The sequence below is a fragment of the Ciconia boyciana genome, chromosome 4 (assembly GCF_034638445.1).
Source record: "Ciconia boyciana chromosome 4, ASM3463844v1, whole genome shotgun sequence".
Classification (NCBI taxonomy): Eukaryota; Metazoa; Chordata; class Aves; order Ciconiiformes; family Ciconiidae; genus Ciconia; species Ciconia boyciana.
Window position 1 is genome coordinate 27560602 of NC_132937.1, and position 13117 is coordinate 27573718.

General features: G+C 42.7%; 1 protein-coding gene across 4 annotated transcripts in view; it reads right to left on the bottom strand.

Moving 5' to 3' along the window:
* Window positions 1–13117, bottom strand: part of DCC (DCC netrin 1 receptor) — a 618393-nt gene that overhangs the window by 391426 nt on the left and 213850 nt on the right. For all 4 annotated transcript variants that reach the window (XM_072860253.1, XM_072860252.1, XM_072860251.1 and 1 more), the window contains exon 2: window positions 5795–6115. In XM_072860253.1, the coding sequence (XP_072716354.1) occupies window positions 5795–6115 (321 nt within the window). The remainder of the gene's footprint in view (window positions 1–5794; window positions 6116–13117) is intronic.

Here is a 13117-nt window from a genome sequence, read left to right on the forward strand (position 1 = left end):
CAAAAAAGGTAGGAATAAAAAAAGATTAAGTCACTATTGGCTAATTTTAGCTATTATGAACCAAGTTATACCTCCCAAACAATTAATTTCTGAACGTAATTTTCTTCTTTTATAAAAAAAGGAAAATTACTATCATAGATCCAGGGAATGAGAAGCGTGTAACACTTTAGACATTCTGTCCAAAACAGTATTTCCTAAATTTTGGTATAGCACGTCTCCTGCATTTATCCCATCATTTCTCACAAGTGATACCTCCTTGCGTCACTTAAAATGATTCAATTTTACCCTTACTTCATTCAAATCCAAAAATACTGGTAGGCAATAGCATCTAATATTATAGTTCACAATTCCTTTGCCATTCTGTGTGCGCTTCAAGAGCTCTTTTAAAATTATCAGAGGATTTATAATATTCTAAAAAAGAATTTAGTGTTACAGCTTCATTGTTTTCCTAGGTGGGGATTATAATTTCTTCACATCTGCAAGATTTTAACCTTAGGGTTCAACAGCTGTCCTAGCAACTAGTCTTCGTTACCTAAAATCTGGCAGTGCTCTTACAAAAACAGCAATACAGCACAAGGTGCAAGCACAATAAATACAGGGCTGTCATTTTTTAAGTCCAGTTACCTGGTCTCTTTGGAAACCGCTGGTATTCTGCCTAGACGAGCACACAGAGTTTTGATTCTCACCAGCACAATTATAAAACGCTCCTTGGATTTTTTTATTTTTCTAATCCTGATGAAGCAACCCTGATAAGACACCGTGGCATGAGCGGCAGTCGCACGTTCAAAGCTGAGGGACACGCCGATGGTGTCAAACACCATCTGAAAAATATCATTTAAATCATTTAAAGCTCTTGAAGATATAAGTTGCTGCCTGGCTGACGGTTTTTTGGGAACATATGGGCCGACTTCCAGCTCAAGAAGAAATATGACAAATGCTTTTCATTTATTCAGTGGAACTTGCTCAACACATAGTTTGGTCCCAGAAGAAACGTGGTTGCAAGGGCAATTTGAGAAGTCCCCTCTTTTTTTCTTCCCTGGATATTAACCTGCAGAACAACATTTCTCCCAATTCCAAAGTTCATTCAATATCCTGCAAATTCCTCCTGCGCTAAAGGAGGAGCTTAGCGAGACCACACAGAAGGTGCCATCTCGTGACACCTGCCCTAACACCACATTGAGAGTCTTGTCGGAGCTCAAAGGGCAACACCAGCCGGCTCCGCTTCTCCACTGACTTCATCAGACTGGAAATATTTCCAACTTCAAAGTACATCTCAACTATTCTTATTCTTAATGGTCTCTTCAACCTACAAACTTACACATGAAGTTTGAAACTCTGAAGTGTCTTCCACTTAGGTTCAAGCAAGATTAAACTTCCCCACAGCCCTTCCAGGGACCCTCCACATTTGCTTTTTATCATCTTTAAACAGCAGAATGGAGTCCACTTTGTTATCTTATCAAAGGGAGGCCAGCTAGGTGGGTTTTTTGGTCAGGGTTCCCCCCCAAAGTAACCTCTGATTTCAGGCAGGACTAAATCAGTGGCAATATACAAGTCCAAGGAATGCAATGCTAAAAGTCTACATGGGTTAAGGAAGACAAATTCCTTGAAGAAAATAAACTCAAAGGCATTTAAATGTACAAGTGCTACACACTTATGACTTAAGAATTTAGACTCATAGAATCACAGAATGGTTTGGCTTGGAAGGGACCTTTAAAGGTCAGCTAGTCCAACCCCCCGCACAGAGAGCGGAAACAAATTTATTAACACACAGCTCACGCTGGTGACGGATAGAATATTCAGGTGAACTATATGGATATACACTATAGTCCCTATAGTCCCTAGACATCTACTATTGGTGATTACCAAAGCCAGGACATTGGTCTAAATAGGTCTATAGCTGTGATGTAGCTTATCCGTTGTTTAGTTCGGTTTTGGTGGGTGGTTTGGTTTTTTTTTTTTACAAGAGAAAAATTATTAAAATTAATTTTCAGCATAAATCATTTTCTAGTTATAAATCATCGTGACCACACACAAAAAATGCCTCTCATCACATCAGAGAGCTGGTCTTCCCCAAGGGGCTGGATGCTGAAGTGCAGGAATTTCCCTATAAAGCCACATTGGATTCTGCTTTTTATCATCCTCTGAAAGACCGACGTTTCAGATTAACAGTAAAGCCAGAACCTTCGAAGGACTGATCCTGCAACAGTCTATAAATAGAGACATAAGACAGGGTAGTGGGGTTTCTATCTGAAATCCTACCAATTACTAGAAATACCAATAATCAGTAGTCTGTTAAATTGGGAGTTTTAATAAGATGCTGGAGAAGGAAGCAGCTCTTAGTTTCTCTCCAGCGCTCTCCTTTCCATGTCAGCCTGGAACACTTTGACAGCTGGAGCACGTCGGGGCCATAAGGATCCTTGAGAAGTTCTTAGAAACGATGTATTTTCCCCGTACGTGGCAGGCTTCATGCATAAAATTCTCGACTGATTAAAAACAGTTTTCATTTGCTACATTTTCTTTATTGAAAGCACTTTAAGCCATGAAAGTATAAGGGGAAGGGCTTTAAAAGGGCAATATACTTTCAGTACCCCTGAGCAGTCTGTTCCACGCGGAGTTGACTGTTACCTTTTAGCAGTGACTGCTTTATTGACTGTTAATGCTTTAAAAAGTGCGGTGAAATCACGTTCAGAGTCTTTACTGCGAGAAAGATATATGCCCCTTATGCATACCAGTGGTTTGGCAATTTTAACCTCCAAAGACATAAATGTTGATGTATTCCATGTTGCCAAACAGCACAGTAAGTCCTTAAAATGCTGTGAACAGACCTATAGTTTAAAAGTGACACTACCCAAGATTAGATTGTAATTCAGTGAATGAATCTCTTCCTAAAACCTGCCTGAAATATTAAAGCTCATGATCCTTCCTCAAAAGTCTTGCAGGAATGAAATCTTGCACAGAAATGAGAGACTAAGCGAAACGAGGATACGTACTGTTGACACCAACGCAATCTTCCACTCGTCGGGACGCTGCAGTCACACATGCCATCATCGCCTCCTTTGGATGAAAGCATCAGGCTCTCCAAAAAAAGTCTGTTTAGCGGCCATACCTTGTACATCATACAACGGATCAGAAAGATGCAGTTTTCAAGTGTTATAATACTAACCATAGCTCTATCCTATCCCAAGCCTCATCTCGGTAAAAGGAGGCTTTTCTGAACATCGGAAGTTTTATTTGCTTTGCCAAGCAATGATTAACACAACATACTGGAGTGTGAGACCTTCATTTCTCCTCTTGCCCTCCCTTCCCTTGCTCTGTCGTGTTTCCATCTGCCAGTGCCTTAAGTCAATGATGTTCTGCCAACATTACACAGTGACTCCCTCAAAAAAAAAAACCAACCCACAATAATTCTGCTCGCTCAGGAATCCGTGTCCTTCAGAGAGCAAAATACCATTTCTGCTTGAAGAACTTGCTGCCCATTTTAAATGCCACACACCTTATATTCCACCTCGTAATATGAACCATTTTCATACAATCAGGAAACAAAAAATAAACATCAGAATCGCCACGGTCAGACAATCTCTGCAGGGGCCTTCTAAGTCCAGCGCCCTGCAGAAAGCAGGGGCAGCTACCAGCACATTGGGCTGGGTCGTGTCCAACTGGGTCTCGACTATCTCCAACATGGAGACTCCACAGCATGCCCGGGCAACCCATTTCACTGTGCCATCACCCTTAATAGGAAAAAATACTTCTTTTTAAACAAGTTTCCAGTGTTTCAGTTTGTGTGCATTGCCCCTTGCCCTTTTCACTGCCTTTCCAATTAAGAAATCTTTATCGGTTCTTCCAGTTTCAGTCAAATTGGTCTTGAACAGAGTAAGTCCTGTCCTCCCCCTCCAAATTTCCCACCGTCACTGCAGGGATATGAGATCAGGACCTGCCATGCAAAGCACAGTTCTGCCTATGAAAAGCTCAAAATTACAGAGCTGGGCACAGCACAACAGGGAACACTCACATATGTGCATTCACTTAAAGAGAATAATTGGAGTGATTTTATTAGTTAGCAGTTGCCAACGACCAAGATCAAGGCCAAATAACAACTTGAACTGGCAAAAAGCCCTACTTGGCAAAGTGTGGCTCTGCAGGCTCCCTCTGAGGGTGACTTGATAACAGAATGACCAATTTCTTTGCGTCTGTGGGGCTCTCCATCACTTTGGATAGGAGTACACGCACTGCTGAGGATGCAAGGTTAAACGACCAGAGATTCAGACAGAAGAGTGGTGGGGAGGAGGTAGATTAGGAAAGAGCCGAGACTTATTACTTGTTTTAATCGGGTACTGTGAGAAAACATGCCTTTTCTAGCTGGTAGAGAAGGGTTTGGAGGAGGGGAAGCGATCCTCAGTTTAAAGGGACCTGAAGCCTGGAAAAGGCACAAGTTCGAGGGGCACTGGAGCGACCAGCTGAGAAGAAAGCTGTTGACTCCCTCCCAGTATAACTGGTGAGAGTTTAGGAAGACACAGGATGGCAAAAGGTTGTAGAGCTCCTGGACTGAACTGGATTAAACCTCAGTTTTATTTCACATCCCCACGTTGTTCAAAATGTGGCAGGACAGCAAGACTAGGCAGTGCATAGACTGGGTGCCCGAGAGCTGGAGAAAAGCGCATCTTCCCTGCCAGGCTATTTGAGCGACGCCGGGTCAGACCGAAAGCTTCGATACAGCCCGCCTTTTAATTTTAATATTCCTTACTGTAAACGCAAGCTGCTCCATCACATAACCAATGCGCCTGAGCAAACTCACAGCTCACCTGGGCGCTAAAGCCTGTAAGTGTCAATCTTCTCCGCAGCATAAAAAACAAAAGAATATTTTATCCTCTTTTCTCAAGGTTACTAAGTTAGCACCTGCGGATGGCTGCTCAACCCTTGGCAAGCAAGGCAACCAGGGCATTCTGTAACAGGTCTAAGTTAGAGCAATCGGCAATACACAGTAGCTCCATCTATACAGAAGCACACAGCGAGAACAGAAAAAAAAGCACCCCTTCGAATAGGAAAAATTCTTAAATAACAACCAGAAAGAAAATTATGCTGAACTCTAGCACATTCTACTTGGTCTCAGTTACCAAGCAATTTGGGGTTTCTTTGTACCTTTTATTTAAAGGATTCCCAATTTTGTTTTTTCCCCCCCAATGATTAGATGATTAAGGACTCGCTACATCCTTCTACAGACTGATGAAGAGGCAAAGAGACCACTTCAAAGCTTCAGACAAACATCTTTACAGAGGTATTCGTTAAGTCAATGAGAAGCCTTAAGGGTTCTCAGATGCCTGGTAACAAACTTCTGTTCCTTCTGCCATATACCTACACAAGGGCTTTAAAGGAAATACAAAGAGGCTGCCAATTCCATAAGCTGCATAATGAGTTCTTGTCTATGAAAAAGTTCCTAAACCATAAAAATTCGTACATTCAGTGCCCTTACAGAAGTTTGGCTTTTTTTTGTGATCTTCAATTCATCAGAAAAGCAGTTAATCTCCAACTGCAGAGGTTCATCTATTCTGAAGACAATAAATATGCAGCAAATAACTCGCAGCAACAAAGAGGTGATTAGACATATTTAAAGAAGAATAATACCTTGTCAGAAATAAATTACTGTCGCAGAAGCGTCATATCTAGCTTTACTTCTTTTGAAGAAGGGGAGAAAAAAAAGGAAATCCACAGTACATTTTTCACTCTTATTTTTTTAAAAAAGCAGCTTCTCGCAAACAGTATTTCCAGCAATCCAAAAGGTCGGAATGTTTCTGCCTACCTGCTACCATGACCTTAGCTGTCCGACTGATGATAGCTCCGATGCCTTCTAGAGACGCTTCACACTGGTAGAGACCTTCATCTGGCTTGTGGTGCCTGGAGTGGACTATGTTTTGTATCAAGAGCGAGCCGTTGGCCAGCTGCTGCCTCCTTTCATCTACTGCCAGGTTTAAGAAGACTGCATCTTTCTTCCATTTGATAACCGGGGCTCCTTGATCTGATTCTGCTATGCAGTTCAACAGCACGTTGCTTCCACGCATGGTGACAGCATCTGAAGGCTCAGTCAAGAACCTCAACGATGTAAAAGTCTTAATCTGTGAACCTGAAACAGCAAAACCATCAGAGACACGGAGTAAATATTGGTTATACGTTTCTGTGGAGGAAGAAACATACTATATTACAAACAGAAACTCAATATAGGGAACCCTCAGAGGCACCACAGATACGGCTGGCAAATATTGTAAGAAATTAAGCTATATTTCTCTGCAAATTGTTAACACACACAAAAAACACCACCAAGCATAAGCTCTATTTTTGTCCCACGACTACAAAACCAATATTTGTAGATAAATAGACCTCTTATATGTAAAACATGGAGATAAAGCAAAGCTAAAAATCTGTACAGCTATATACAGCTGAGTTGAAGATTAGCATAAAACTACCATACCTTTTGAGGTTTATTTGGGGAATTTAATTGCTTACAGGACCTACTCCGGCCACGTGCACCGAGATGCATTTCAGTGTGACAAGCACAAAACTGGAGTCGGGCCTCGCTTTGTTTGCTGTTAGCAAACAAGTGGGAGGAAAGCATGCAAGAGCGCAGTCCGACCATCTATCAGAAACAGTGCCAAAGCCTCAAACCTGGGCGATCTTCTTCCACCTCACCACAACAAGGTTCTCCTCCCTACCAATGACTCTGGCCACTGCTCTCCGGTAGGCAGCAAGAGGAAAAAAAAACACCACGCAAGCACATCCGTTGTATAGAGAAAAGGCAGGGGAGGTGTTGAGGGGTGCCAACTCTGCAAGCTGCACATCATCCCTACCACACCACTGAAGACCTCAGATTTCCACCAGCTGCAAGAAAGCAGAGGCCAAGTTCTTACAGGTCACTTTGGTAACAGGATGCCAATCAACCTGGTGTAGTTAGGAGACAAGTCGGACTATAAAGGCAGAGGGAGACGCTCTCAGAGCAGAGCTACGATACGAGCTCTGCGACAGAAGAGAAAAATCAGTAAGATGCTTAAGAACATGTGGATGCAGTTACACCAAAGGGCACAACTCAAACCAAGAGAAAACAATCTGTTCTCTACTGCATCAAGCATTTGCTAATACTTCATAAACAGGCAAAGCACGCACGACCTGTATTTTTAGACAACGCAGTCTTCTCAACTCTCTCCTCTCAACTCTTCTCAAGTGACTACACTTGAGTACGAAACTTTTAGAGTAGTTTCCACTATATCATAACAAAAAAAAAATTAAAAAAACTCTAAGTTTCTGACACATCACGGGCTTGCCTATCCCACCCTGTCCCAAGGGCAGCACCTCTGAGTGCTTCCAGGTTGAGATATAGACCTGCAGTTCCCGGGCAGGCAGGCTGCTCCCCAACCTCCAAACTCCGTCCCAGCGATAGCACCGCTGTTCTGCGCTCCAGCGCGTGGGGAACGGAGTTTTGAAACAGCTGCGTATGAATGCAAAAAGAGCTTTTTTCCTTCATCATCAAATGAATCCTTTTACCTCGTTAGAGCAAATGAAAACAAAAACTTATGTGATAAAAAGATTCAAAAAGCCTTTTAGTCCTAAGAAAGATATTAATTATTTCTATTTTATACCTCAAAACTAAAGCTTTTTATGAATGTACATATAAAACTGCATAAACAGCCACTTGGCATTTTTTTATAGAAATCAATTTTATTGTCAAGTACTTAGTTCCACCCGTATGCTAATTGAAGTAGCTAGGTACCAGATTTTCCTTCAAAGCACATAAATAAAACCGCTGTGGCTTCAAAAAATTAATAAATATTAGCAAAGGAGCAAGCAAGAGTTGGAAGCCTCTACTTGTAGAGTATTTCAGGCATAATAACAATAGCACCATAAGAACTCGGAACAAAAGGCGTTGTCTAATAACATCAAGAAGAGTAGTCAAGTCCCGATTTGTTTTTCACCCATCTTAATGCTCTGATTTCCGTTACTGGAGGAAGCACATCAGAATCAGGCCCAAAAGCTGCACGTTAGCACAGGGCACTTTTACCGTAAAACACCGTAAGAGTGGAGAGGTATATTTGAGGTATATTTACAATACCTGAAAGAGTAGTTATTTTCCAAACACGTGCTCCTTTCCCTTCTCCCAAAGGCAACCGTGTTCTGTTTGTAAATCACAGCTTCCCGTTGGACATTTTATTGATGCCACCAACACTTATAGCACAGTTTAACACAGCTGTTTATGACAGCATGTTAATGATTTTATGTGGCTATTATCACAAGGAAATAATCCACTTCTGCAGAAGAAATGGGGTTATGACAGCTTCCAGTGCAGCAAATGCAGAAGTTACAGAAGTTAAACAAAGATTAACTTTCTTTTCATGCAATTACCCTTGCAGTTCAGTTGCAATTTCAGCTATTCACATCCTTTGCAACAGGCATATTTAACCTAAATTGCTTTACTACAAGGTACCTAACAGCTTGAATAACCTGGAAAGCTTTCTGAATGTGAGGAAAATTCAAAGCTTCTTGGAAATATTTTTCCTGGAGATACAAGTAATGGTGACATCTTAAAAACGGAATAAAACGACCGTGTATTTTCAGAAGAGATTACTTGCAAGGATAAGAATCTAATGGGCACGGTTTGGGAGTATGTAGGTGCTGAAGGAGAAAGGTAGAAAAGTATTTCAAAATCCCTTTAGTACCTATTTGCATACTTGAACTATTAGCTCACTTTGGAAAGCCCAGGTGCAACGTTACACCTGAAGTCAAGGCAGCCTGGACAGCTTTCTCAGTAACACATCATCTTATTGCACCCTTGACTTCCACAATTTTCCTCCCTCGTTTTTACGTCAAGCAGCAAACGCTAAACCCAATTCCTCTAGGCCAGGTTAGAAGAAGGAATATGCTACATCTAACACATAAACCTATTTCAGCACCTGGAAAACAAAAAAATTCAAGTAATTTCACAATATAACCCAGGATAAACAAACTCAGCCTTTACTGAATTAAGGGAGAGACTAATCCCAGACTTGATCAAACCAGACCGCAACACACCTCCACGCCGTCCTTCTATATGCGTAAAACTAAGGACTGTCACCCGATGAAACAAAAAGATCCACGTATCAAATTAAGAAAAGTTTTAAACTTTACTCGCAAGAAGAAACCTAACTCTGCTCGCACAGTTTATGAAACGCGCGTTGAATGTGCTCTAACCAGGCTGATGGGAGTTTCAGCTGCTGTAGAGGACAAGCAGCCATAAGATACAGCCCAATTTCTAGACCGCTTCAACGCGGTTTGCCTCAAAAAAATGCTTACTTACGGTTTCGTATTACTGGAGGGTTCTTCTCGGGGGGAAGAATTTCTCAGCGAAGACTTCTGTATTCATTGTGTATTCACCGAGAACAGCGTATAATTGTGCGTACACATATACACACCCCCCAAAACAAAACGGAGCCTGTGAAACAATTCTTAAGACGTTGTACAACACACAAGCGAGTGCCATTTCTCCAGCAACTTTTCTTAATAGCCCATGTAATTTGAGGCCTAAGTCAGAGCTCAAAAGCATTTCCCTGGATCCCTTTTCTCTGTTATAGTTTCTATCCATCCTGTTTAAAGCATCAGGAGTTCAGCTCACCCTCAAGGCTAAGCCAAACACCACCCACGCTACTGCTAGCCCAGGGTAAGCCAAACTGAGACAGCGCAACAGAACAGCCCATACTTACCCTGCTCCTATAGATCCTTTGGGTCTCTACCGCCTAAAACCCCCCTGCTCTGGAGAACAAGACCAAAACAAAGCCAAGCTCAGCTTACGGAGGCCTTTCCTCCCGAGGCACTCGCTGCAGCGCGCTCTCTCCTTCCGTATCCTCCAAAAGCGGGAGCGCTATCTCCAAACCACACAGTGCTTCCAACCCTGCACGGTGGAGAGCCGGGGGAAACTCCCAGTCACGACCAAGGAGGCAGGAGCAGCCTTTCAGTCTCCAGCCCAAATATCAGGCTTGCAAAGCGGAGCCCAGCCAGCCAGCCGTCTCTCCAGCCACCTATTGCACAGCCTTTTAATAGCTGGAAACGTGAAGATGATGAACGAGTTCTTTAATTTAGTCCTCGGGCAGCTTTTTGCCATTGTACGTTACAGTAAGCATCTCGTAGCTGAAACAGCTGTAACTGTAAGCTATTTTGCCATTTTCATAAGCAGGGTAGGGGACGCATTTTAAAACAGAGATGCTAAACCTACAATTTAAGCCTTACTGCAATAGCTCAACTGAAACGGAAGGCAAGGAGGGAGAGAAAAAAAGAAAGGGCAGCCAGGCAGGAGAAATAAGAGATGAAGAGCGCTTCTAAAACTTGCTGTAAAACATGCTTGTGTTTTCTGTTTCCAGGTTTTGCTCTCGGTAGGAGCGGGTCTCTCCCCTTACTTGGCATTTTTGCTAATGCCCTTCATTTTTCATCCACACTTACTTGCAATCCCACAGAGCTCCAAGACATTGAACAGCAAAAAAAAACAAGGCTATGGTCATTAACAGTCACCGAGTTGAGGAACACACTTGTTCACATTCACATTGAGCCCCGGTTTGATGTTCCCCCAGTATGGTTTGCAAAACCCATCCTACATCCGTAGTGGTTAAGGCTTTCTTCCATCACCTGCAGCACAGCAAGGACATCCTTGCAGTTGCTTCAGGACACCCTGCCTTCCCTGGGACTTGCTTCCAGGCTCTTTGCCTCTCAGAGCCTTTAAAAGTCAGAAAAAAGGGAGGGAAAGGCTGTTACAGCCGCCTCATCCCTTGCGGTAAATACATTCACCTTTTACGTGCGTGCTCACAGGTGCTATTTAAGGTCCAGCACTCTCATATTTGAAGAAAACAGACTTAAAGGAAATTAAGAGTCCTGCAAACCTGAGCCTGCTGAAACCGATGGGTCCGGGGCACCTTAGCGCTCCCTTTTCCCTCCGACTACAGCGTGCACGGAACGACGACCGACACGGATTTATGAGATCTATGGCTTAACTACGAACTGGAATGGAAGCGCTGTAAAGATGAAATACCTCCTACACAAAGCTACCCTGTCAGCTATTCCAAGCACATCCGTGTCATCAAACAAGCCTGGAGCACTGCTTGGAGATCTGAAGCTCTGAGGTCAAGGAGAGCGCCCTCGGCAATAGCCCACACATCCCTTAGCCAAATAAAAGGAGAAGAAAACTTGATGCTAAAAGACCCCATCCTTGGTCCCTTGCTGCTTTAGCAACCAAGACATTACCCTATGTGATGACCTGCTTTGTGATACAGGAAGAAAACTAATGGGCTTCTCAGCCTGACAGGTAACATCAGAGCAACTTCAAGGTTATCATTCTCCAGGCCACAGACAAAATTAACATTTAAAAGATGATCTCTGATGTGCTTCTTAATCAGTCCCTTGCTTTGAATCCTCCACTTTCTGTTCTGGCTTTGTGAAATGTAATCTTCCAGAGTAGGGTTTGTTGGTTTTTTTTTTTTCTTCTTCTTCATGTTCTGCATCAGTTGCTTCCATTATAGAGAGGGAAGAGATGTTGCAGTTGCAAAAGCATTTGACGGGGCCACCCCTAGAGCTTTCTTCTTTTTCAAATAAACATTAAGAAATAAGACTTTTGCACACAAACCATTTGAAATCTGTGAATACAGAAATACCCCCTAGTCTAACTGAAATTTGGTAGCGGAGCGTTGTAGCTGAACTAAGTCTATTGCAGGGAAATGTATTTATGGACATATATATACACATTTTCCCAGAGGATTCCCCCCCCCCCCCTTCATCTACAGAGCCTGCGTGAATTAGCTTAACAGCCAGGCTAATAAGCATTTATTTACACGCTTAGGTAACGCAGAATATACAGCAAAACTTGATACAGTTGTATCTGTTTGCACAAAATACCCTAAGATGAAGCTTACTATATATAAAGAGGAGAACTCTTGTTTTAATGTTTTTATTATAGCTTATGATGTGCCTTCTGGGGTGCTGAATATTTCATTTCAGCTCTATGAAATTCTGAAAAATCGAGCCTCATGCCTGCATTTGATGTTCAGATGTGGAAATAAAAGTTCCTGCTCCAAGAAACGCCCAATGCAACACAGAAGCCTATGGAATATGGAAGCACTGCTCCATTTTTAATTAAAAAAAATGAACATATACTTTTTATCAGGACTTTATCACAATGTTCCAAATCACTGATTTTTTTAAATGGTGCTATCGCAGGATTTTGGACTGTACTGAGGTAAAAGTGTTTGTAACATCAATTCCATTATAACTCCTCCATATTCAATGAATCATTAGGAACACATAGCAACTGGCTGTCTGAGTTTTACTTGAAAGCTTTAGTTTGATAAAAATAAGGGGGTTTTAGGTGATTTATCACTAAGGGTAGTGCCTCCACACCACATTACCCCACTGCTTAGATCCAGAGCGCTCAAAGCATCAGGTACAAAGAACTTTCCTGGGCACGACTGATAAGCAACACCTAGAAAAAGGGCTTTATCAGGGCTAAGTCTGAGACTACTGAGCAGATCCATCATCATTTCTGACCCACCTTCAAGCCGCCCCTCTAGGGTAACATCACAGTTACATAAAAGAAAAGTAAATTAACCCCATATCAAACCAAAAAAGCCGAGTTTCACGTGTGGTTCTCCTTGCCAGAGAAAGAAAGAATGAATGACCCCTAGGCAACAGATGGGTTTTGTCACACCACCTTACCCGCTCCGTGCTCAGACTTAGGCTGCGGATGTTAAGCGAGCGCTGATGGGATAAGAGGTGAGAGCGCACACGCATGCAGATGCTCCTTTCCGCTACCCCTCCGGCTATCGAGGTCTCCAAAAGCACTATTTATTGATCGCACCCGTTTGACTCCTTTCCCAGCAAGGATATTTAGAATAGCCCGCTAATTCAGAGAACAGCTCTATGGCTGGCCTAAGCTGATCTCTGACCACAGGGCAGCAAAAGGGCCACTCCTTCCCTTCCTCCAGCCCCCGCCATATGCTCCTGGGGCTTCCCTCGCTTTGGCTCCAGCAAGCAAGAAAACCAACCCTCAAAAGAAAACCACGCTGTCAGATCCGATTCCTTGTAACCGAACCATAAAACACAAGGCAGAGGGCAAGAGCACAAT